Source organism: Equus przewalskii, chromosome 25 (genome assembly GCF_037783145.1).
Source record: "Equus przewalskii isolate Varuska chromosome 25, EquPr2, whole genome shotgun sequence".
Classification (NCBI taxonomy): Eukaryota; Metazoa; Chordata; class Mammalia; order Perissodactyla; family Equidae; genus Equus; species Equus przewalskii.
The window spans coordinates 9,974,999-10,000,000 of record NC_091855.1 but is presented as its reverse complement, the minus strand read 5'-3'; the positions used below and the strand labels follow the sequence as shown (position 1 = coordinate 10,000,000).

The following is a 25,002-nucleotide window of genomic DNA, read 5'->3' as shown; positions in this document are numbered from 1 at the left end:
TAGCAACTTTCGAGTACATAAAATAGTAGTATGGACGTAATCACCATGCTGTACTTTAGATCCCCAAAACTTACTCGTCTTGTAACTGGAGGTTTATATTCTTTGACCATCATCTTTCTATTCCCCACCCCCCGCCCCCCACTGCCAGCCCCTGGTAACCACCATTCCTGCCTCTGTTTCTATGAATTCAGCTTTTTTAGATTTGACATAGAAGTGATAGCCTACGGTATCTTTCTCTCTCTGACTTGTTTCCTTAGCCCATCCTACTTTTCTTCTCTTTTTTTTTTTTTTTGAGCAAGATTAGCCCTGAGCTAACGTCTGCTGCCAATCCTCCTCTTTTTGCTGAGAAAGACTGGCCCTGAGCTAACATCCGTGCCCATCTTCCTCTACTTTATATGTGGGACGCCTACCACAGCATGGTGTGCCAAGTGGTGCCATGTCCGCACCTGGGATCCAAACCTGCGAACCCCGGGCCGCTGAAGCAGAACGCTCACACTTAACCGGTGCACCACCGGCCCCCCATCCTAGTTTTTTAATTTAGTTTTTCACTACATGGTGCTGTAAAGTGAGATATTCCTCTACTATTGCAGGGTATGTGATTATCTTCTCAGCTTTAATGGTCATCTAAGTACAATTGGACCTAGTACTGTCTTTAAGGCTAGAATTCTCTTTTCTATGCTAATGGAAAAATGTTGAAACAAAGGACTCATATGGCCCAGAGATTCCCAAATACAGGCCCATGGAAAAGTTGTTACTGGTACTGGGCAAAGTGAAAAATAAGTAGAAGAGAAAGAATATCGAGGAAGAGAATGCATGACTCTGTGTGTGTATATGCACGCATGTGTGTGCGTGCGTGTGTATAGGACTGCCACGCTCCTTTTTAAGGAAGGATTGTCTGTTGTTCTGAGGCTACCGTTTCTCTTCTTTTATTATTCAGAAGATCCTTTTTTCTGTATGAAATTATGGTGAAAATAAATGATGGCTAGTTATTATTTTAGTGCCTTTACCTGAAGGAAAAAAAAGTCAACCTGTTCTTTTTTGTAGTTTTACTGGTATGTAAAATCTTCAAAAGAGGGAACCACTGACAGAGGTACTGTAGAACACTCTGTAAATCTTGCAGCCCCCTTTTTTGGTATAGTCCAGCATGCTTCGGGAATTAGTTGTATTCAAAAGGCCCTGGTCTCTATCCTCGTGGTGTCTCCATCTCTGGAAATAAGCCCTTAGGAAATGAATTAATAATAGAGAGATTGACTATGTCAGTCAGAGGCTTTGGTGGCTTCTGGCCTGGGGGTGAGTTTGGTGGCAGGAAAGTAATCTACACCTATAATTAGATCAATTATAAACTGATCAATTTTAAAATGTTTTATTTCTGGTCCCGACAAGTTTCAGTGACTGCCTTGGCATTAGAAGATAAAGCATGAGGGATAGCTAATGAAGGATTGGAAACAGAAATATTTATTAGATGTGGGGGGGGGGGGTGTGCGCTTGCACGTGTTTCTGTTTATTCTGATTGGAACATTGTGTCAAAATAATGTGAAAGCCCTGAATCCTGTAATTTTGCTGCTTAGGCCACTAGTCTGCCTCAGTTTTGACCTTTGGGTTTTGCTTATAAATTGGAGAGCATGGGGGCTGGCCTCGTGGCAGAGTGGTTAAGTTAATGTGCTCTGGTTCCGTGGCCCAGGGTTTTGCCGGTTCAGTTCCTGGGCACAGACCTAGCGCTGTTCATCAAGCCATGCTGAGGTGGCAGAACTGGAAGGACCTGCAACTAGAATATACCACTATGTGCTGGGGGGGGCTTTGGGGAGAAGCAAAAAAACGGAAGAAGATTGGCAAGAGATGTTAGCTCAGGGCCAATCTTTTTTTTTTTTCCAATTGAGTTCGTAATCATTTACATCAATGTGAGATTTCAGTTGTACATTATTTCTTGACTGTCACCACGTAAGTGCTCCCCTTCACCCCCTGTGCCCAACCCCCAACCCCCTTTCCCTGGTAACCACTGAACTGTTTTTTTTGTCCAAGTACTTGTTTATATTCCACATATGAGTGAAATCATCTGGTATTTGTCTTTCTCAGACTGGCTTATTTCTCTTAGCATAATTCCCTGTAGCTCCTTCCATGTTATTGCAAATGGGATGAATTTGTCTTTTTTTCTGACTGAGTAGTATTCCATTGTATAAATATACCACATCTTTATCCAGTCATCAGTTGATGGGCACTTGGGTTGCTTCCATGTCTTGGCTATTGTGAATAGTGCTGCGGTGAACATAGGGGTGCATACGTTACTTTGGATTGTTGATTTCAAATTGTTTGGGTAGATACCTAGTAGTGAGATGGCTGGGTCATATGGTATTGCTATTTTTAGTCTTTTGAGGTATCTCCATACTGTTTTCCATAGTGGCTGCACCAGTTTGCATTCCCACCATCAGTGTATGAGGGTTCCCTTCTCTTCACACCCTCTCCAACATTTCTTACTTTTAGTCTTAGTCATTATAGCCATTTTAACAGGCATAAGGTGGTATCTTGGTGTAGTTTTGACTTGCATTTCCCTGATGATTAGTGATGTTCCACGTCTTTTCATGTGCTTGTTGGCCACCTGTATATCTTCTTTGGAAAAATGTCTATTCATCTCCTCTGCCCACTTTTTGATTGGGTTGTTTGCTTTCTTATTGTTCAGATGTGTGAGTTCCTTATATATTATGGAGATTAACCCTTTGTCAGATATATGATTTGCATATATTTTCTCCCAGTTGGTAGGTTGTCTCTTTGTTTTGATCCTAGTTTCTTTCGCCTTGCAGAAGCTTGTTAGTCTGATGAATTCCCACTTGTATATTTTTGTTTTTGTTTCCTTTGTCTGAGAGGCCATAGTATTTGAAAGGATCCTTTTTAGTTCGATGTCAAAGAGTGTACTACCAATATTGTCTTCCAGGAGTTATGTAGTTTCAGGACGTATCTTCAAGTCTTTGATCCATTTTGAGTTTATTTTTGTGTATGGTGTGAGATAGTGCTGCGGTGAACATAGGGGTGCATACGTTACTTTGGATTGTTGATTTCAAATTGTTTGAAACCAATTTATTGAAGAGACTATCTTTTCTCCATTGTATGTTCTTGGCATCTTTGTCGAAGATCAGCTGTCAATAGATGTGTGGTTTTATTTCTGGGCTTTCAGTTCTGTCCCATTGATCTGTGTGCCTGATTTGTACCAGTACCATGCCATTTTGGTCACTATGGCTTTGTAGTACATTTTGAAGTCAGGGATTGTGATGCCTCCAGCTTTGTTCTTTTTTTCTCAGGATTGCCTTAGCAATTCAGGGTCTTTGATTGCCCCCTATGAATTTTAGTATTCTTTACTCTATTTCCATGAAGAATGTCATTGGGATTCTGATAGGGATTGCATTGAATCTGTAGATTGCTTTGGGTAGTATGAACATTTTAACTATGTCTGTTCTTCCAATCCATGAGCAAAGAATCTCTTTCCATCTCTTTAAGTCATTATCAATTTCTCTCAGTAATGTCTTATAGTTTTCATTGTATAAGTCCTTAACCTCCTTGGTTAAATTTATTTCTAGCTACTTGATTCTTTTAGTTGTGATTGCAAATGGAATTGTATTCTTGAGTTCTCTTTCTGTAAGTTCGTTATTGGGGTATAGAAAAGCAACTGATTTTTGTAAGTTGATTCTGTACCCTGCAACTTTACTGTAGTTGTTTATTATTTCTATTAGTTTTCCAAAGGAATTTCTGGGGTTTTCTATATATAAGATCATGTCGCCTGCAAACAGCTAGAGTTTCACTTCTTCACTCCCTGTTTGGACTCCTTTTATTCCTTTCTCTTGCCTGATTGTTCTGGCCAAAACCTCCAGTACTGTGTTGAATAAGAGTGGTGATAGTGGGCATCCTTATCTTGTTCCTGTTCTCAGGGGGCTGGTGTTCACTTTTTGCCCATTGAGTATGATGTTGGCTGTGGGTTTGTCATATGTGGCCTTTATTATGTTGAGATAATTTCCTTCTATCCCCATTTTCTTAAGAGTTTTTATCACAAATGGCTGTTGGATCTTGTCAAATGCTTTCTCTGCACCTATTGAGATGATTGTGTGGTTTTTATTCCTCAATTTGTTGATGTGGTGTATCCCGTTGATTGATTTGTGGATGTTGAACCATCCCTGTGTCCCTGGTATGAATCCCATTTGATTGTGATGTATGATCCTTTTGATGTATTGCTGAATTCGGGTTGCCAAAATTTTGTTGAGAATTTTTGCATCTATGTTCATCAGCCATATTGGCCTTTAGTTCTCCTTTTTTGTGTTGTCCTTGTCAGGCTTTGGTATCAGAGTGATGTTGGCCTTGTAGAATGTGTTAGGAAATGTTCCATCCTCCCTAATTGTTTGGAATAGCTTGAAAAGTATAGGTATTAAATCCTGTCTGTAAGTTTGGTAGAATTCCCCAGGAAAGCCATCTGGTCCTGGGGTTTTATTCTTTGGGATGCTTTTGATTTCTGTTTCAATCTCTTTCTTTGTGATTGGTCTATTCAGATTGTCTGTTTCTTCTTGACTCATCTTTGGGAGGTTGTAAGAGTATAAGAATTTATCCATTTCCTATAGGTTATCCATTTTGTTGGCATATAGTTTTTCTTAGTATTCTCTTATAATCCATTGTATTTCTATGGAGTCTGTTGTTATTTCTCCTCTTTCATTTCTGATTTTGTTTATTTGAGCTTTCTTTTTTTCTTTGTAAGTCTGGCTAGGGGTTTGTCAATTTTATTTATCTTCTCAAAGCATCAGCTCTTTGTTTCTTTGATCCTTTCTACTGCCTTTTTTGTTTCAGTAGCACTTATTTCTGCTCTGATTTTTATTAATTCTCTCCTTCTGCTGACTTTGGGCTTTGTTCTTTTTCTAATTCAGTTAGGTGTAATTTGAGATTGCTTATTTGGGATTTTTCTTGTTGTTAAGGTGTGCATGTATTGCAATGAATTTCCCTCTTAATACAGCTTTGCTGCATCCCATATGAGTTGGTATGGTATGTTATCATTTTCATTTTTCTGCAGATATTTTTTGATTTCTCCTTGAATTTCTTCAATGATCCATTGCTTGTTCAATAGCATATTGTTTAGTCTCTACATCTTTGTCCCTTTCTCAGCTTTTTCTTGTAATTAATTTCTAGCTTTATAGCATTATGATCGGAGAAGATGCTTGTTGTTATTTCAATTTTTTAAAATTTGTAGAGGCTTGCCTTGTTTCCCAACATATGGTCTATCCTTGAGAATGTTCTGTGCGCACTTGAGAAGAATGTGTATTCTGCTTTTTTGGATGGAGTGTTCTGTATATGTCTATTAAGTCCAACTGGTTTAGCTTTTTGTTTAGTTCCACTGTTTCCATGTTGATTTTCTGTCTGGATGGTCTATCCATTGATGTGAGTGCGGTGTTGAGGTCCCCTACTATTATTGTGGGTTTTTTTTAAAAGATGTTATTTTTTTCCCTTTTTCTCCCCAAAGCCCTCAGTACATAGTTGTATATTCTTAGTCGTGGGTCCTTCTAGTTGTGGCATGTGGGACACCACCTCAGCGTGGCTTGATGAATGGTACCATGTCCACGCCCAGGATCCAAAATGACGAAACACTGGGCCACCTGCAGTGGAGTGCATGAACTAAACCACTCGGCCACGGGGCCGGCCCCTATTGTGTTATTTTTGATATCTTCTTTTAGGTTTGTTAATAGTTGCTTTATGAACTTTGGTGCTCCTGTGTTGGGTGCATAGATACTTATAAACATTATTTCTTCTTGATGGAGTGTCCCTTTGATCATTATATACTGCCCTTCTTTGTCTGTCTTTACCTGCCTTATTTTGAAGTCTACTTTGTCTAATATAAGTATTGCGACACCTGCTTTCTTTTGTTTGCCATTAGCTTGGAGTATCATCTTCCACCCCTTCACTCTGAGCCTGTGTTTGTCATTGGAGCTGAAATCTGTTTCCTGGAAGCAGCAAATTGTTGGATCTTGTTCTTTAATCCATCTTGTCACTCTGTGTCTTTTTATTGGAGAATTCAATCCCTTTAAATTGAGGGTGATTATTGATGTATGAGGGCTTAATGCTGTCATTATATCCTCATTTTCCGGTTTTCCTGCATTTCCTTTGTTTCTCGTCCTTTGTGTTTTGGTCTACCCATTGAATTATGTAGTTTTTTATGATGTATTTCTTTGTTTTTTCCTTGTTTATTTTTTGTGTCTCTGTTCTGCTTTTTAGTTTAGTGGCTACCCTAAAGTTTGTATTCAGAATCTCATGTATAAGATGGTCCATTTTCTGATGGCCTCTTATTTCCTTAGTCTAAACTGATTCAGTCCCTTCCCTACTCCCCTTCTAAGTTGTATTTCTCCTATCTTATTCCAACTTGTGTTGTGAGTTTGTGGTTAAAGTGACAAGATTGTCTTTGTTTTTGGTGTTTTCCTTCCTTTTGGCCTAATGCTTTAGTTGAATATTTGATATCCTATTCTGATTCTGTCTACCTATTTATCTCTTTACTCTGTGTTTTGTGACCCCTTCTTCCCTTTTTTTCTTTTTTCAGGTATGAGGGCCTTCTTGAGGATTTCTTGTTGGAGAGGGGTTGGTCTCGTGGCTACGAAGTCCCTTAGCTTTTGTTTGTCTGGGAAAGATTTAATTTCTCCCTCATATCTAAAGGATATTTTTGCTGGATAGGTATTCTTGGCTGAAGATTTTTATCTTTTACGGTTTTGAATATGTCGTTCCATTCTCTCCTAGCTTGTAAGGTTTCTGCAGAGAAATCTGCTGAAAGCCTAATAGGGGTTCCTTTGTAGGTTATTTTCTTCTGCTTTGCTGCCCTGAGTATTCTTTCTTTTTCTTTCCTTTTTGCCAGTTTTACTACTATATGCCTTGCAGTAGGTCTTTTGTTTTGTTTTTTTTTAAAGATTTTATTTTTCCTTTTTCTCTCCAAAGCCTCCCGCCCCAGTACATAGTTGTATATTTTTTAGTTGTGGGTCCTTCTAGTTGTGGCATGTGGGACACTGCCTCAGCATGGCTTGATGTGCGGTGCCATGTCCGTGCCCAGGATCTGAACCAGTGAAACCCTGGCTGCTGAAGCAGAGCATGTGAACTTAACCACTTGGCCATGGGGCCGGCCCTGCGGTGGGTCTTTTTACATTGACAAATCTAGGAGATCTGGAAGCTTTTTCCACGCATATTTCCCTGTCTTTCCCTAGATTTGGGAAGTTCTCTGCTATTATTTCTTTGAACATGCTTTCTGCTTCATTCTCTTTCTCTTCACCTTCTTGAATACCTATAATTCTTACATTGCATTTCCTCATTGAGTCGGATATTTCTCGGAGACGTTCTTCATTTCTTTTTAGTCTTAGTTCTCCTCCTCTGTCTGGAGCATTTTAACATGTCCATTTTCGATTATGCTGATTTGCTCCTTTGTGATGTCTACACACATTGATTCTTGTTTATAGTTTCAATCTCTTTAGTGAAGTAGCTCCTGAATGTGTTGAATAGTTTCTCTATATTCTCTTTCACCTCATTGAGTTTTTTGATGATAGTTATTTTGAATTCATTGTCGTTTAGCTTCCAAGTTTCTGTGTCCACAGGCTTTGGGGAGAAGAAAAAAGAAAAGGAGGAAGATTGGCAACAGATGTTAGTTCAGGGCCAATCTTTAAAAAAAAAAAAATTCCTCTTAAAAAAAAATCGGAGAGCATGTATTTATCCATTTTGGGGAAAGGAAAACTGGAGAGATCCATGAAAGAATATTAATAAATACATGTTGATTTTCCAAGCTGGGAAGAATAATTAATATATTGATATTATTTAAAACTTTAATTTACCCAGCTACCATTGTTCAGTAGTTTAAGGCTGATTTTATGCTGTTTAAGTTTAAAACATGTAAATACTGGTAGAAAAGTCTGTCAAGTTTTCCTTTATCTTTAGATTACAACTTTTCTTAAACAATAACTAACCATGGCAGTTTATCCATAGCTCCAGTGGTGGCAGTGGTTATCAGTTGCTGTTATTTATCACAATCATCATTGTTATTGGTGTGGGCTCTGGACTAAGACTACCTGGGTTTGGATACCAGCTGTAGCCCTTACTAGCAGGCGGTGTTGGCAAGTGACTTAGCTGTTCTGGGCCCCAGTTTTTTCATCTGAAAAACCGGGATATTAATAGCGGCAACTCCTAAAGCCTTCTGAGGATTAAGCGGGATGATGTATGTCAGGAGCTTAGTGCAGTGCTCTCCAATAGTAAATGTTCATTATCATTGTCGTCCTTCTTTGTACCTTGAAATATCAGTGCTGGCCTTCTCTGCCTTTCAGTGTGGTGTTTAATTAATACTCACGCCTTGGTCTCATTCTTTTGATACACTATTTTATCTATGTTGCCATTCTATGAGACATGTTTTGCACCTATAAAAGATGTGTGTGCTAATCATCAATGAAGTGTGTCTCGATCTTCCTGATAGATTGGAAGGAGTTCTGAATGCAGCCAACTGTACATTCTCTTATTTATAGCTGAGGCCAAGAGGAATGTTTGCAGTCTGGTGGCTGTTTCCAGGAACCTTCCTTTGCTTGGAAACGGAAAGGTTTCACTGTTAGCTTTAAATAAACTGAGAGAGAAAGAATTTGAAAGGTAGAGAAGATGAAAGAAGGATTTTACAGTTATTACTTTAAATACAGTGCTTTTCAACCATGGCCACACATTGAATTCACCTGAGATGCTTTATAAAATACCGATACCTAGTGGTGGAAGCAGCACACCACCAGCAGCACCACCACCATCAACAACAAATGGTTTTGAACCCACGACTTTGAGTACAGTAATAAAGTAATTGGAATGGTCCAGTGTTTAATACTTCTTTCAGCTAATATGGTTAGTCTTGGGTTAGTTTCTTAATATTTGTTTATTTACATTGAAGTATCTTGTGTAATCAGTGTGTTATACTTGGATGCAGTTCATATGATGTGAAACCTAATTATTTGATTCATCATAAAGATTTATGTTGTCTCCTTGTTTTGTTGAAATATTGGTTACATCTGTGATTTTTTGGGTGTCAAAAGCAATTCCTAATGGAAGCATAGTTCTACTAATAAAATAGGATTCTTTTTAGTTTTCCGGAAATATGTGCTACAAAAAGGGAATGCTGCCGATGTCTGTGTTTAGAAGTAAAGTTGGTGGCCAGGATTTGGATAGACCCCATGGCCAAGAAGTTAGGCATTTTACCATATGTGCTTGCATACCATGCTTTAGTCCTTTGAGGCTAAGTCAACTTAATATTTTAGTACTAAGCTCCCCTTAGCACTGAGACTAGTTTTCTTTAAATCTAGGCTCATTGCCTTATGCAAGTAGAACTCTCACTGACTTTGCTGAAGTTCTGGAGGGTTGTGTGTGAGGGACTGACAGCATACGTGGATGGGGATTTGTATACCTTAGTGAATGTTCTAAGGGATGAGGTAGAGGGGGTCAAAAACCACATTTACATCCTCAAACTATGGATACCTTTATTTTTTGTGAGAATTGGAGAAATGGATAGAAAAGGGTAATATCTTAGGACTGTTTCAGGTGAAAAGCGTTACTTTAGAAAGATTTTATTTCAGATCTTTTGAATTGATGTAACTGGTTATAAATATTGTTCATTAGGAGCTCAAATAATGTTACTGCTTAGCTTTCAATGCAAACTTGAGGGTTTTATAGAAATATTTATTGACTGTATTTCCGCGTATGTTTTAACAGCATATGTGTAAATAAGTTACCAGCCCCATCTTTTTTTAAACCAATCTGCCTTCTTCCTGTGATATTGTGGCTAATAAATATCGTGATGTGGGCCTTCTTTATTTATTTGGTTGGCATATTTGCAAGTGTGAATTTAACATTCTGGTACAACTTCAATTGACTAGAGTCCTACAGCACCAAATCCAAAGGGCACAGGGCTCATGTTTTATTTTCTCTACCTTTGCTACTTTTTGCTTTGCAAAGTCTTGACTGAGTCAGGCCCCAAGGGAAGATGGGCTGATATTGCACCCATGATCCTGTGCCCCACACATCAGATGGGATGGAATAATGGAAGCTTTTGACTGGGGAGGAATCAGCTGCTTTGACCAATTATAAACAAACAAATAAACAAATAATAAATAAAGAACCTGCCCTTGAAATCATAGTGATAGGGAGGGGAGTTTTGTGTGTGTATGCATGTGTGCATGTGCATGTGATGGAGGGGCACTGTGGCTAAAATATATATACTTTCCATTGACTGTTCTTTAGATAGAATAAGAATCTTTTGTCTCTTAATCTGAACTTGCATCCTCCCTCTACTGTTGAATTTTTTTGCCCATTTTTCCATTACTTGTTGCTCTTGTAAATTTTAAAATTATTTGGGTATGAACACCTTGGAGCTTGGGAGTAGTTATTTTCCCCAGCTCATTGATGAAAATGTATGGGAGGAGGCTGGGAGATGGTTATAGAAAAGACACATGGGAGAAAATGACTAATGCTCAAAAAGACAGAGAAGGACAATGCAGAGAGAAGTATAGCTGCCAAGTGGATTCAGCACTTAGCTAGCTGGTCACTACATTATTTTCTTGGGTGAGAAACAGTTCCAGAGCAATGGAATCTGACCTTATGGAATCTTATCAAGCTATGATAATTGGATCAGTTATTCTCCCTTTAAACAAATACTAACATTGGATGGTTTGGTGGTTGTGCTAATGACCTTCATGGTATTACATAACCACTATTGATTCCTCATTTTTTATGGTTGTGATTCTGTGGGATCCCTCTCCTGGGAGCAGGGACAGCCTGTGCAGGCCAGAGGTTTCCATTAGAAGAGAGACGACACAAGCATCTGCTGCCTGGTCCACTTTGGGATTCAGAGATGATCTTTAATTTTTCTAGTTTAGATTTATTTCTAAATGTTTATAATTTGTTTTTTTTTTCTTTAAGTTACTAAGTGCTTAGATTTTCAGGTGGCTTGGAATTTGGGAGGTGGGTAGCTTCGAGTTGTTAAAATCTGATGTTACTGCATTGTAGTCAAACTATTGCTTGTCTGATTTCTTCTTTGTGACATATATGAGATTTTCTTTATGGTCTAGTACCTGATACTTTTTATAAATGTTTCTTTAAAAATGTTTGTGTCTGCTTCTGGCACTGGTTCCATAGACATTATATTTATATCACTGAAACCTTCTCCACTACTCAGAGTGTGTTCCTTCTCTGATCCTGGCCTGTACTACGTTTTCATATTCTATCTTTTCATATCCCACGGGTACTAGGGAGATGAAGATGAGGAGGTTGGGAGCAGCATAGCTATGTGGGGCAGTCTGAGGGCTAGACATTAGAGGAAGAGCCCTTTGCTTGGACTGTTGCTAGTTAGGTGATCCTTCAGCATGAATGAAAAAAGTAATTTTTAAAAAATTGTTGCTATAAAGGAATTAGCTATTTGAGGACCGCCCCCCTCCCCCCCCCCTTTTGGTTAGTCTTGACTACTTAAGTTCTTTAATTTTAGGAAAGGAGATCATGTTAGAAGAATTTGGTCTGTGATAAAGGATAAAGCACAACTTGTTGCTCTATGTGTTAATCTCTGGGGAATGGGCTAGAAGGGTCCTGCATGATCCTTTATGAATGGGGTATGTTGGAAATTAATTTGTTGATTTATTTCTGTGTTCTTGCTCTTTTTTCTATGCACGTACCCTGTTTTATGGGAAATGGTATTATTCTTGCCTTTCACTGAGTTGGAATGTTGCATGGTGGTGAAGAGTTCAGACTCTGAAGCCAGTCTGCCTGGGTTTGGATTCTGTCCCCACTACTTATTAGCTCTAAGACTCTGGGCAAGTCACTGAATCTCTCTGTGTCTTGGTTTCCTCATCTGTTAAATTAGAAATAGTACCTACCACATAGGCTTGTTGTCAGGATTAAATAAGACATAATATATGTAAAGTGCTTAGAATAGTACCCAATAAATGTACCCAGTAGTACTCAATAAATGTAAGCTATTGGCAGATGGATAGTCTGCTTCACATTTAGCTATGACATTATATCAATTTGCATAAAGAAAGACTAAATTTCAATTGCGTAACATTAAAAAAAAAGACTAAATGTTAACTGCCTGAATTTTTTTAAATAGCCAAATATATGGATCTCTTGAGTATTGTTGCAGTGACCACAAAGATTAATAGTTGTTGTCACTGCTTAAATGATTGTTTGCTTTTTGGAGGAAAGGCTGTCATTTATAGATGCTTTCATAATTCATATGTGCTGAATTAAGGCGTTCTCCGTGTAGATTGTCTGATTTTTAAGCTTTATTAAAGTTACTATATCAAAAATTGGATTAATTCAAATTTTTCCTGAAGATTTTAACTTTAATGTTACATTAACAAGCCTTTTCTGGTTCCCTGTGCAGCATCAAAACTTCCATTCAGCTTCAAGGTATGGGGTCTGATTTAGAACTTAGAAGACTTAAATAATTAACCGTGATGGTCCTGAGCACGTAATTAGCCATTGGTTAAGGATACGTAGTCATATGCATAAGCAACCTTGTTTACTTTTCGTTTGTTTATATATTTATTTTAAACACCTGAAGCAGGAAGCAATTAAAGAGAAAGCTTGGTCTGACTATAAGAAATTTAGTTCTTTTTTTTTTTTTTAAAGATTTTATTTTTTTCCTTTTTCTCCCCAAAGCCCCCCAGTACATAGTTGTATATTCCTCGTTGTGGGTCCTTCTAGTTGTGGCATGTGGGACGCTGCCTCAGCGTGGTTTGATGAGCAGTGCCATGTCCGCGCCCAGGATTCAAACCAACGAAACACTGGGCCGCCTGCAACGGAGCACGCAAACTTAACCACTGGGCCACAGGGCCAGCCCCAAGAAATTTAGTTCTTGTAGTCTAAAGCTGAATACTTTGAAAGTGATTAAGTCTAGGGGCATAGAATAAGACATATCTCATGGCTTAACTCAAATCCCAAAGTCTTTGACTGTAAGACACATTAGGCCTTTGGGGATCTATGGGAGTGGTGGTGGGAGGGGAAACTCATTGGTTAAGAATAATTTCTAAATTTACAACTTGTTTTTGCTGAGAGTTGCAGTGATGCTATATACCTTCAAAAATACTGACTACTTCTTGACCCCTTATATCTGGCAGAGAAATCCTGTATTTTCAGATATCTTGTCCACTCTCCTCTAGGCTGACCCCAAAGTCGATGTCCGTAGGCAGTGTTCTGGGGGAATTATCCATGAGGCTCTGGGTGTTTGGGCTAGCACTTGGGTTGTGGGATATGAGGAGGAGACGAGGGTTGTGGAGAGGAGTTGTGTGGATCCTGTGAATAGGAATCTAACCCTCATTCCCTTCTGCTGGGGCTGCTGGTGGCTATAAGGTGGGTGCCATTGGCTGTTGCACTTACCTCCAGGGAGCAGGTGGCCCACACTGTGAGGCTGCAGTAAAGCTTTTACTGGGAGTCAGGCAACTGAGGCTGATTGTGAGTGACTGGCCAAACATTGTTCAAGTCCCTCTTGAATAGTACAAAGGGAATATGGGAATGTGGTTAGAGACCCAGGAGCTGTTCCCAGCTCCATAGCTTAATCACTGTGAGATCTCAATGATTGTCTCTAATTTTCCTGTTGAAAAATGGAGAATAACAATATAATGTCACCTGCGTACCTCTAAGAGTGTTCTGAGGATTAATGAGCTAATTGCCTTTGATGAAGGCAGCAGACCCTACTCTGGTCATAATCTCATTCCCTTTCCAGGAAAGCTCCAGTTTGGGGGAGTAAAAGAGTAGAAGGAAAATAGGAATGGAATGGGCTATCTCCAATTTAGTTGGCGTGTTTCAAGTCTCACTATAGATCAGATTTCTGTTGTAGCTGGGGAATTTTAACCTAAAATTTCTACATATTTTTTAGAAATGACACCAAACCAAATGTCTGATTTGCTGTTTGTGGGAAAAGAACAGGTGTTTATTCTGAGACCATATTAATGAAGATGTTAGTGGTTTTTTTTGCACCATAACGGAAGAAGATGGGTCAAAAGAGGGAACATAGATTTAAGTAGAGTTTGCTTTTATTGTCCATTACTGATGTGCTCTTTTTGAGAGAATTGGTATTGCTTCATTTTGTTGATTTTTCAAGTTTCTTTGACAAAGAAACTTCATAGATATCAAGCCAAAACAAAACAAAAAATATAAACACATAGACACAACAGTTGCTTTAAATACCAAGGATGTCAGCATGAAATTAAAATGAATCGACTGACATTTCTGCTTCGAAATTTTTTAGTAAAACTAATTTAAACCAACAGCGAAAACTTCTGCCTTTACCTTGTAATGGACAGTGTGACCTTTTTCAGTGTTTTTGGCTTAAGGGTGTTGACATTGAGGTGGTTTTGGTTAAAATTGCTTCAACTCGCTAATGGCTCTTGGGATTTTGGTCAATCTTTGGTTGTGGACTAGCAAATGCTGTCAATTGTGTTGGTACCATGTAGTTTTCAAACACAAGGTCTCTAAAGTAGTGGATGTTGTATCCCCTCCCACCCATGTGTGACTGTTAAAAAGAACACTGTTGTCATGTGAATTCTTATTTTTTTGAGCTTGTTTTTGAAGTAAGTTTCACAGAGAATTCCTGTTACCTAGAAATTGATGACAGACTTACACCATTTCCTTTTTTTTTCTTAGACGTTCCATCCTCAGAGCAGCCTGAACTGTTCCTAAAGAAACTTCAGCAGTGCTGTGTCATTTTTGACTTCATGGACACGCTATCTGATCTTAAAATGAAAGAATACAAGCGCTCCACTCTTAATGAACTGGTGGACTACATTACAATAAGCAGAGGCTGTTTGACAGAGCAGACTTACCCTGAAGTAGTTAGAATGGTGAGTTTCTTTTTTTCGCCGCGGACACTTTTAAGCACCTTCCATAGCGACTCACAGGTGTATTTATTGCCGAGTCAGGTCACTGGAGGTCCCCTCCGCAAATAGGAGCCAACCTTCTGAGAGCTAAGCATAAGTAGTCGGCGCAATACGGAATGTGAAGAGCATGATTTCATGAGAATGAAATCCAGAACTTTTCACCTACGACAGTACTGGAGGAATCAGTGACTTCAAAATATGAAGCCAAGATTGCCAGGGTGTTACTGGATTTCTGGCATTGGGAAAAGAAAAGACACAGGAGAATCAACCAAAGTTTTAGATCTGTGTTTGAAAAATAATCAAGCCTGTTGGATATCTTGATTTTTTTTTTCTCCCTATTCGTTGTGGTATATTAGAAATGGCTTTAAGCTTAATAAAATTGTGATTTGTAGAATCCAGTTAAAGCCTCTCGTGGCTTTATAAACTAATTATTATCTTTAGAATCTGAAAATCAGGGGTGATGTCTTTCGTTATTTTTGAACAGTGTCTTGCACTTTTTGCGGTTGTTAGGAGTTATGAGAAGAAATATTATTAGCATAATGTAAGCAATTATGTTCTTATTGTGTCAATAATTATATTAGTTTTTCAAAAGCCAAGCCAAAATATGATTTTCTGTTAGATTTCTGTGGGAGGGTTGCTTTCCTTGGCATCCTAGAAGATCTTGGATCTAGAGAGGGCATGCCATTCGAAGAGGCAGGGCTGGTCTGCGAACTCCTGCAATTGTGCTGCAGAGATCCAGAGGGCTCAGAGTGCTACTGGGCAGCCCGTTGGGGAATTTGGCCCACTCTCTGTGTACTGCTGAAAATATATCTAACTTTTCTATTTAACTCTTACCATTTGTATTCAACAAATAAAGAAAGGAGACCCCTGTGATGGAGTAGATATGGTTAAAAATGAATAGTTCATATTTGGGAAGAGACCTGAATTATCACAACTTGAGAAACTATGACTGATATATGAAGCTCATTTCAAAACAATGTCCAGTGGATTCCTCAGGTCCATATCTGAGCTTTGTTGCATTTGTTGTTAATTTACAGGGATGTAGTGTGCTAGAGTGTTTTGTAGATTAACTATTAACATTGTGGCTCTTGAGCAGTGGTTCTCAACGAGGGGCGATTTTGCCTCCCAGGGCACTTTAGCAATGTCTAGAGACGTTTTTGGTAGTCACAACCAGAAGTGGGAGCGGGGTGCTTACCACCGTCTGGCGAGTAGAGGTCAGGAATGCTGTTAAACATCTTATAATGCGCAGGACAGCTCTCATAACAGAGTTACAGCCCCAGTGTCAATTGTGAATATCCCAAATGTGAATAATGCCACTGTTGAGAAACCCTGCTCTAGAGTTTGCATGCTGTCTAAACCTCTTAACCTGATACTTAGGATCTTCTCTAGTCCACCTGCCTTCTGCAGAGCACGGTCCTTTGGTGTTAGCCTACTCACATCCTAAGCCAACAGAGGTATCCACTGTTAATAACTTTCTTCTATATCTTTCCATGAATAGTCTATGAATATGTAAGCATATACAAGCATATACGTATAAATATTATTTTTTGTAAACACACAGATGCTGGCATACTGTACATGCTCTCTGTACCTTGCTTTTTTCACTTAGCAATATATAATGTATGTTGGTACATATAAATCTGCCTTGTTAATTTTTATAGCTGCATAATATTTCATAATGTGGATGTACCATAATTTATTTAACCGATGCTCTGTGAATATCCTTGTACACACATCACTTTGCCCTTGTGTGAGAGCATCTGTGTATTTGTTGATTTATTTTTTAATAGCCTATATCTTTTCCCTGTTTCTGGACCTTCATGTATTCCCTGCCCCCAGCCTCTAATTCTAATTCTCCCGTTCCTTTCAAGACCTGGCTTAAAAATGCTATCACTGTTCTCTGAAAAGCCCAGAGTTTTCTCCTTTCTTTAGTTTCCTCTGCTTCTTGGTAACCTACCCTTTTGGAATTTGTTCATTTGCTGCTTTTTTCTCCTTTCACACATTTATCTAATTTTTCTAATTAGACCATAAGCACCTCTAGGCGGGAGCTGTGCCCTGCACGTCTCTGAGGCCTCTCTGAGGCCTCCTAGCCCAGGCCTACCTGGAGATTGTTGAACGAGTGAATGGATTCCCACTTAAAATGTGGGCATTTCAGGCTCTCAGATTACAGTGAATGTATTGGATGTCATTGGGTTGTAGTCCGTTTTTAGACCCAGTATTTGGCTTAATCCAAAAGTTCTTTTATTCCTATGAACCAGCTTGGTCTTAAACCAGCTTTAGTCTCTTAAAGGAGACCGTTGTCTCTTCTCCCTTACCACCTTCCCTTATGTTCCCCCTCAACCAAAAAAATTAAAAAAGACTCCTGTTGTGTGTGTGTGAATGTGTGTTTGAAAATATACTTGAGTCCTACCTTAGGAGGTGTTGGGTCTGTAGCATGCATGCTATTCTAGGGTATTAGAAAATTAACTTTCTAGATGATAGTTTAGGGTTGTCAGAAGCGTAATTTATTTTTCATATCTTGTGATTTGTTAAATTGCTAACTACTGATTTTACATGGTTCTTAGACAATCTGGGGCATTTACAGAAAAGGAGGTAGTGTGGTAGAGTAGAAGGAGATAGGACTTTGGAACCACACAAACCTGGGTTCAGGTGCCAGGTCTGGCCACTCTTCTTTGCTCTATCACCTTCCTGGAGCCCTCCATCTTTGGGGCCCTCAGTTTTCGTGTGGTGCTAAGAGGTACGTACAATCAGGGAAGGGTGGTCATAATGCCTCCTACCCTGCTCCATAAATAGTCCATCCAAGGACAATTGTTGTGCTTGTTTGTACATCAAGGTTCTTACCACCTCAGGTACACGTACGATCTAGTGACCGGGGTGCTAAGTGCTCGGTAAGAAGGGTTGGAACCAAGTCCCCACTTGGTGCCCTCTGCTCCCTTCCGTTTTGCCACCTGTGAGCTCCTTGTATATAGAAATTCTGGTGCTACCACTGCTCACTTTTCTAATCTGTACTGTACTTGCCTTTTGGCTATTTTGTGAGGATTGGTGATGACGTGGATAAAGCTCTTAGACCAGTCCCTAACGTATATCAGGCAGTCAATAATATTATTATTGTATTTTGATGATTTTGTTATTAGATAGTTGATTTTACAGTCACTGGTAGAACCTGTTTGTGGACTTAAAATGCTCTATCAGCTAGATGTGTTGTGTCCATTGCCTCAGTCATTCTCAGATGCTGTAATTTCAATCCTGCCTGTTGAACAGTCACTGTCTCCACCTGTTCCTCTTCCTTAATACTGCAAAATGAAACTGCCTCAGTAGGATTAGTGAGGGAAATGGTAATGCTTTCAATGAAATATCAATGAAGCGATAACTAGGTTTTACAAACCGAGATGAGTGATGACTTAGGATGGCATGTTCAGGTGTCAGCATTATTACCAAAAGCCTTTGATCCAACCTGATGGGACCTATACTTTGAGAGATGCTATTCCTGTTAGGGGAAGAAAAGAGTGACAGATGAAAGTAATCTATGAGTTGTGGAAACCATTTTTAGCATTTGGATGAAGTCTGGATACCCCCTCAGACTGCTAGAATTAAGAAAGAAAAACAACTTTTTATGTGTAAACAAAACAAAACAATACAGCACCTAACTTACCCGCAGAAGGGTAGTGTGGGGTGGTGGAAAGAGCCCCAGACAGAGAATGTGGAAGTCACCGTCCTCATTTCTCATCTTCCACTTAGCTAGTGGTGAGATCTTGGGTGAGTAATTTCCTCTCTAAGGCTGTTTCTCCTATTGTAAATGGAAGGAGTTGATGATCTCTCACAGCCTTCCAGTTGACCAACAGTTTTGGTCAACACAGTTTAAGAAATTTACAATGGATTCTGCCATTCTTAAAGTTTACGAACCATTGTCCAAAGGAGTTGCTTAGCTCAGTGGTTTCTTTCATGTATTTCTAGTGGGGCCATATCTGATGGAAAAACGGGAATCAGGACTCTTACTTCTTTAGGCTTTGGCACATTCTGCTCTGTATTGTCTTGAGTGTCAGGCTTCTGTCCTTGAGGCAGTGTTTTTACCACATTATGCTAGTGTTTCCTTTTTGGTTCTGTTACCATGCATCCATTTGAAAGATTTCTTAGAATTTCTGGCTTTCCCAGTGATCTTGTGCTAATGTTTTTTACCTGAACTTGATCTGTGCATATTTTCTATTCTTTATATTTGCACATCTTCCTTTGCAAAAATGTCTCTTTTGGGGATAGTTCAATGTGAGATGAAATCTCACTGGTGAAGACATTGTTTTAGTTAACTCCAGGTATTGTTTATTGAATGACTTACAACCACACTTTTACATCTTGATGATAAATAAAGGCAGGGATCTGCTCTGTCAACAAACTCACAGTCAGGTAGAGAGGATACTCATGTGAACGAATAATAAAGATAATGTCATACGTGCATTAGTAAAAGTATGAACAAGGTAGAGTAGAGAAAAAGAGTGATTAATCAGAGGTAGGGAGGGGTGGTCAAGGAAGGCTTTACAAAGTGAGTAAAGCCTTGGCAGGGTGTTAAAAGGTGAATACGTGTTTTCCAGGTGGCTGAAATAGTGTTGAAATGAAAAAGAGAATTACATGATGCAAAGGAATCCCCAAACTCCATGATATATTCAGAGAAACACAAATAGTGCTGTGTTAGAGCATTAAGAGTGTGTGTGTGTGTGTGTGTGTGTGTTGGGGAGTGGGAGCAGGTGAATGGTGGCCGTTGAAGATGTAGATGTGGGCCAGATCCTCCAAGAAGCTCACAAACAATGGATAGCCGTTGAAAAGTTTTAAGCAGTTGAGTGTCACGGTTGGATTTATATTATCATGGCAGGGGGACAGATAGATTGGAGGGGACCGAAATTGAAGACAGAGAGGAATCACTTAGGGGACAGTTGTGTTAGAGAAGTTGTGGAGGGCCTAAACTAAGCACAGGTTGGGGAGTAGAAAAGGAGAGGAAAGGATGGGACTCACTTAGCAGGTAAAATTGAAGCCACTTAGGATTTGTGTGAAGGTTTGGAATGTGCGAGAGGAAGGGGTCTAGGATAGCTTTGGGAATTAGGTAGTTTGTGGTGCTGCCGTTTTGAGAAAGGTACAGTAGAAGGGAGAGTAGGTTTTGAATGGAAGCTGAGGAGTTGATTTTTGATGTGTTTACTTTGAGTTTATGGGAGCCCTAGTTGTGGAAAGCTGGAGATGGAGATTGGTAATTATCAGCATGGGAGCAGGACAGGGGAGAAAAAGAACAGTGATGGGCCTTCAGGCGATACCAGGGAATCATCACGCTTCAGTGCAGAGGTACAGGTGGGAGCTGGTAGGTTGACGGGTGCGTGAAATATGAGGCAGTTGAGATACTGACTATAGATAATGATTGCATGTACCCTGTACTGTCTTCATTAGGGTAAAATCCTGTCACTTCTCTCCAGCAGAAAGTAGACCTTGTCGCCCTGCTTGTTTTCTGTTATGTTCATATTTTGTCTTTATTACTTGGCTTTTTTGGTTCCAAAGTCTGCCCCACTCCTAATATGTGGTTCAATCTCTGTGTACTTCAAATTGTAGAATATGTGATTTTCCAAACCTAAAGTAGTTTTAAGATAAAATATGTTGAACAATTTTTTCTTCTTTTCTATTGCAGTCTTTCCTTGAGTCCTTTATATTGTTTCTTGGCTACCGTTAGCTTTGTTTTCCCCCACTCTCAAATTATACCCTGTGATTTGGTTATCTAAGTGCGTTATCTTTCATACATTTTTTGATTTAACTGGAAGTCAGAGCTCTGGTTAGCCTCTTAATAGAATAATATGGCTTTGTAGAAAATTATAAAATGGCAGTGAAGGGCCTCAGAGTGTGCCTACACAGACTCTCAGGGGTGCTTTAACTCCACTACGTACTCTATTGGCTAAAGGACAGAGTTTCTTTTTATAAAATAACAGCTGTCTAAAAGTAGCCTTGGGAATAATAACTACCGGGGGGAAATATGGAATTTCCATTTTTCGTCTGCCTTCATCTGATAAGGAATATAACTATACATCCTGGCCAGAATTTGCCTTGGAGGTGACTTTTCAGACCCAAAGGAGTTAAGATCTATAGGTATGAGGAGATAAGATCTATAGGAGGTGGGCTGCTTACGCAACTGGAAATATAAATAGAAGAGAATTGAGGGGTATCTGGGAAACGGCATTTAGGAACTGAAGTTATTGGTAAATTTTGATGGTAGGATAAGTCTGAAAGATAGGACTTGAGAGTTAATTAAATGTAAAGAATTCCTTAGTTCTTAGAAAACAATTTAAGCTTATGATAATGAAGCTTACCGGAAGACATTTTTAGAATGAGATCAAGAAGAGTCCACTGCTCAAGGTTAGGAGCAGACTGTACCATTTGTAATATATCAGAGGGTAGAGGAATTGGCAGGCACTTTCTTTCCTCACTTACCGTCTTAAACTATCACGCCATGCTTCTTTAGTTAATGCTCATTTAACAATATGCATTTAGCATCTCAGGGTGTCCATAGATTGGTTTCATGGGGTCAAGGAACCCTCTGATGTTGACTGCAAAATTTTGTGTGTTTTGTGGTAGAAGATCTGTAGCTTTTGATTAAATTTTCAAAGACATGTCTGACTTCAAAATGGTTTTAGCTTGATTTTACCACATGTGCAGTGTTCTGCTGGATGCTGCTCTGCTGGAAAATATGAGATTGGAAGGGAGTAGGATCTTCCCATTTATGCAGTAACTAAAGATGAAAGATGAAGTTGTTGGAATGATTTCACCAAGGAAACCATCTGGGCCTGGAGTTTTCTCTGTGGGAAGGTTTCTGGTAGTGAATTCAGTTTCCTAAAAACACGTCTGACTCTTCAGATTTTTCTGTTTCATCTTGTGTCAGTTTGCTAGGTTGTTATAATAGTTACGTAGTTTAGAGTTGTAGTCAAATGCTTAATCCTTAGAGGTTCTTCACAAAGGTGTGCACTAATGAAAGAAGATCGCCCACACCTGTACGCCTTTCGTTGTTTGCAGCATAATAATCTGCAGCAACTACAACATCTGAGTTAATTCAGTCTTCACAGCAACGCTTTGAGGTAGGTAGCATTATTATGTGTGTTATTTTATAGATGATGTAAAGGAAGTGGAGAGAGGTTAAGAAACTTGCCCAAGAAACACCTGGGTCACTGGCAGAGCTGAGATTCGAATCCAGGCTGTCTGGCTCCAGAGCCATGTTCATAGCTGTTGTGCCTAATGCTTTCCAGGAATCATTCTTTCCAATGGGAGTGGGGACTAAACCCCCCTAAGACTGGACTCTTGCCTCTGTCCTGTGTTCTTTTCCTTGAGCTCTTCTAATTAGGTAATAAGGCTTCTGATTAGCTCATCCCTGTCTCTTTTGCTGCTTCTGACAAGGCCTCAGGTTAAATGTTCATTTTTTGCTTAAGAAACAGCTTCCCTTTCACTCCCTCTCCCCCCACTACCTCACTCCCCTGTGTAATAACCACACTGCCTTTGTGTTATTCTTGAAGGAACAGTGCTTCTGAACCTTTTTTCCTGCCTACCACCCCTTCCCAGCATGTAAGAGTGCATGGTGACTGGGGGCGGGGAGGAGGGCTGTAGTTCAGAACTCTCCTCTGTTCCACCCAAACTACAGTCCTTGAGATGATCCTGTCCCCTAAGTCCATGTCCTCCCTGCATGCCGCTTCTCTCTGTCCCCCCACTGGAAGCAGGCAAGCTCTGGCGGCAGCCAAGGCATCCTGACATCGCGTGTTTAGCCTGGATTTGGAGCAAGGGAGTTAGATGATTGGAACGTCCCTCCGTCTCCATGATGGCCCCTAAGCCTTGGAAGCACTTAGGTGTGTACAGCCCACTTTCCCTTTTGGTTGTCCTTCCCAGGTCAGTGGTATAGACAGACAGACCTGGGCCCGGTCCTGCCATTTACTTAGCTGTGTGATCTTGGACATACCTTAACCCTCTTAAGCTTGTTACCCCACTGTAACTTTTGTAGGGTTGTTGTGATGTCGTGGTTGTTATTATCATTCATGGCCCCACCTCTACAGCCTCTGCTAGACTTACCTGTTTCTTTAGATGAATTAATCACTTTTTCGGGTTGCAATGAAGTCTGCTAACCTGAAAGCTGTTTATCTCTTTAAGGTGGCTTTCCATATCTTTTCTCTGACTGTTGACTTTAAACTTTACTTCTCTCTGGGAAATTTTAATTTCAGGTCTTTTTTTTGGAGGACCGTGTAAATCTTCATGTGCCCGTGTGTGTGTCATTATATATTCATGTGTATGTATACTGCCCTTAGTCCACCTAAGTAAAATTTTTCCTCATATATTTCCATATTCATGTTTGTACTATATTAATAATTTACCATTTCTCTCCAGCAAACATTCTCTCTTAAGGAATCTGACAGGGATTTTAATGTACTTAGTTTTAATTTAAATGTGCTAAGGAGCAGATTTTTACTCAGGAAGCTTCTGAGCTACTCATGATTGCTATTTGCTTCATTTACAAGCTGTAGTCCTTTTGGCTTAACTGCTTTACAGATTGTTTGGAGTTTTCAATATACTTAAAATCGTTTGACAGCTGTGACTTGTCTAGCACGGAAGCATCCAGTACTATCATTTCACTGTAAGGAGAACCCCCCTCCCCTCCCCCCAAGTTGGCCACAGGATTTTGCAGGATAGATTACAGTACTGCATTCAAGTTTTGGTTTCTCTTTTCTCCCACCTTTTAATTTAACCTTGAAACTGAAAGTATGGTTAGAAGTATAAGCAATACTTCTGGAAAAATCTGCCAAGAAAATGAATGATGAAATGATTTAGAGCGGCCAGCCTGGTGGCATAGTGGTTAAGTTCATGTACTCTGCTTTGGTGGCCTGGGGTCTGTGGGTTTGGATCCCAGGCGTGGACCTACACTCTGCTCATCAAGCCATGCTGTGGTGGCATCCCACATACAAAATTAGAGGAAGATTGGAGGAGATGTTAGCTCAGAGACAGTCTTCTTCAAGCAAAAATAGGAAGATTGGCCCTGAGCTAATATCTATTGCCAGTCTTCCTCACACACACAAAAAGATTCGAAATATAAGTGGGCCTTGGATAATTCTAGCACTTGGTGTTAGTTTATATGGTTCAGGCATCTCCACTGAGGAGAGAGAAATGAGAGGAAGGGATTTATTGGTTGATTCTCTAAGGAAAAAGCTGGTTTACACCACAGTGGTGTATTATTAGGAGGAAAAAATGGAGAAAATGAGTGTCCTCATTATGGAATTCTCAGAGACAGAAATACTTGAGACGAGAATTTGGCAAGAAAACAATGAACAGGTCATTTCCAGGAGGTAGTTGGCTACTGATCAATATTAAAAGCCAAACTTGATCTGTAGATGAAAACAAGAAGAAATATGCTATCCAGTGACTTCTGCAGAGGAAGTTGCCTCTGGAAAGTGCGGATAAGATAAGGGACTTGTAGAGTAAAAATGCAATTACAATGATGAATAGAGAAAGGTGGGGGTTGACTGGGCAGTGGAGAAGGGAAAACTGGAAAGACCAGGGCCTAAGGCCAGGAGCAGGTCGGGAGTAAGGAGGAGCATGGCTGGGAGGGCAAGGGGTGACTCAATAGAAGAGAGGATGTTGCTGAATAAAAATAGGACTGGTTGTAACTGTTTGGGAGGTTGGAGAGCAAGCTTATTTTTTAATAAAATAGGTAAGCAAGCTATATTGGAGAATCTGATGTTTCCTGACCCTTCAGAAATGTCGGAAACAAACAGGAGTGGGGGCAGGGCAGATAGTGTTAGGTACTAAATGGGTTGCTTTGAAATACGGTGGAATTTCCCTTCCTGAAAAAGTTAAAGCCAAAGGGTAGAACACTCTGGAATAATGCAAGCCTCTTCCTTTTGTGGAACTTTTGTTCTTTTCTCTTAGAAAAGTTAGAAAAATTTGTTAAGCTTAGACAATAGAGAAGGTGCTGGAAAATTGAGTTTTGTATTTGTGCTGTCATCAGGTACACAGTGGGGAGTCTGTTATGCTCTGTTCTGGAAAGGAAGAGTAGTTATTTGCCGGGTGAAATGATTGGAAGGCGATGTTCTTTAACTGTACATTTAGGATGGAAACGAGCAGGGTTGAG

At 39.7% G+C, this 25,002-nt stretch overlaps 1 protein-coding gene across 8 annotated transcripts in view; it reads left to right on the top strand.

Moving 5' to 3' along the window:
- The window catches only part of PPP2R5E (protein phosphatase 2 regulatory subunit B'epsilon), a 146,881-nt gene that overhangs the window by 65,172 nt on the left and 56,707 nt on the right, over positions 1–25,002 (top strand). For all 8 annotated transcript variants that reach the window (XM_070593988.1, XM_070593986.1, XM_070593987.1 and 5 more), the window contains one exon: positions 14,647–14,843. In XM_070593988.1, coding sequence (XP_070450089.1) covers positions 14,647–14,843 — 197 coding nt within the window. The remainder of the gene's footprint in view (positions 1–14,646; positions 14,844–25,002) is intronic.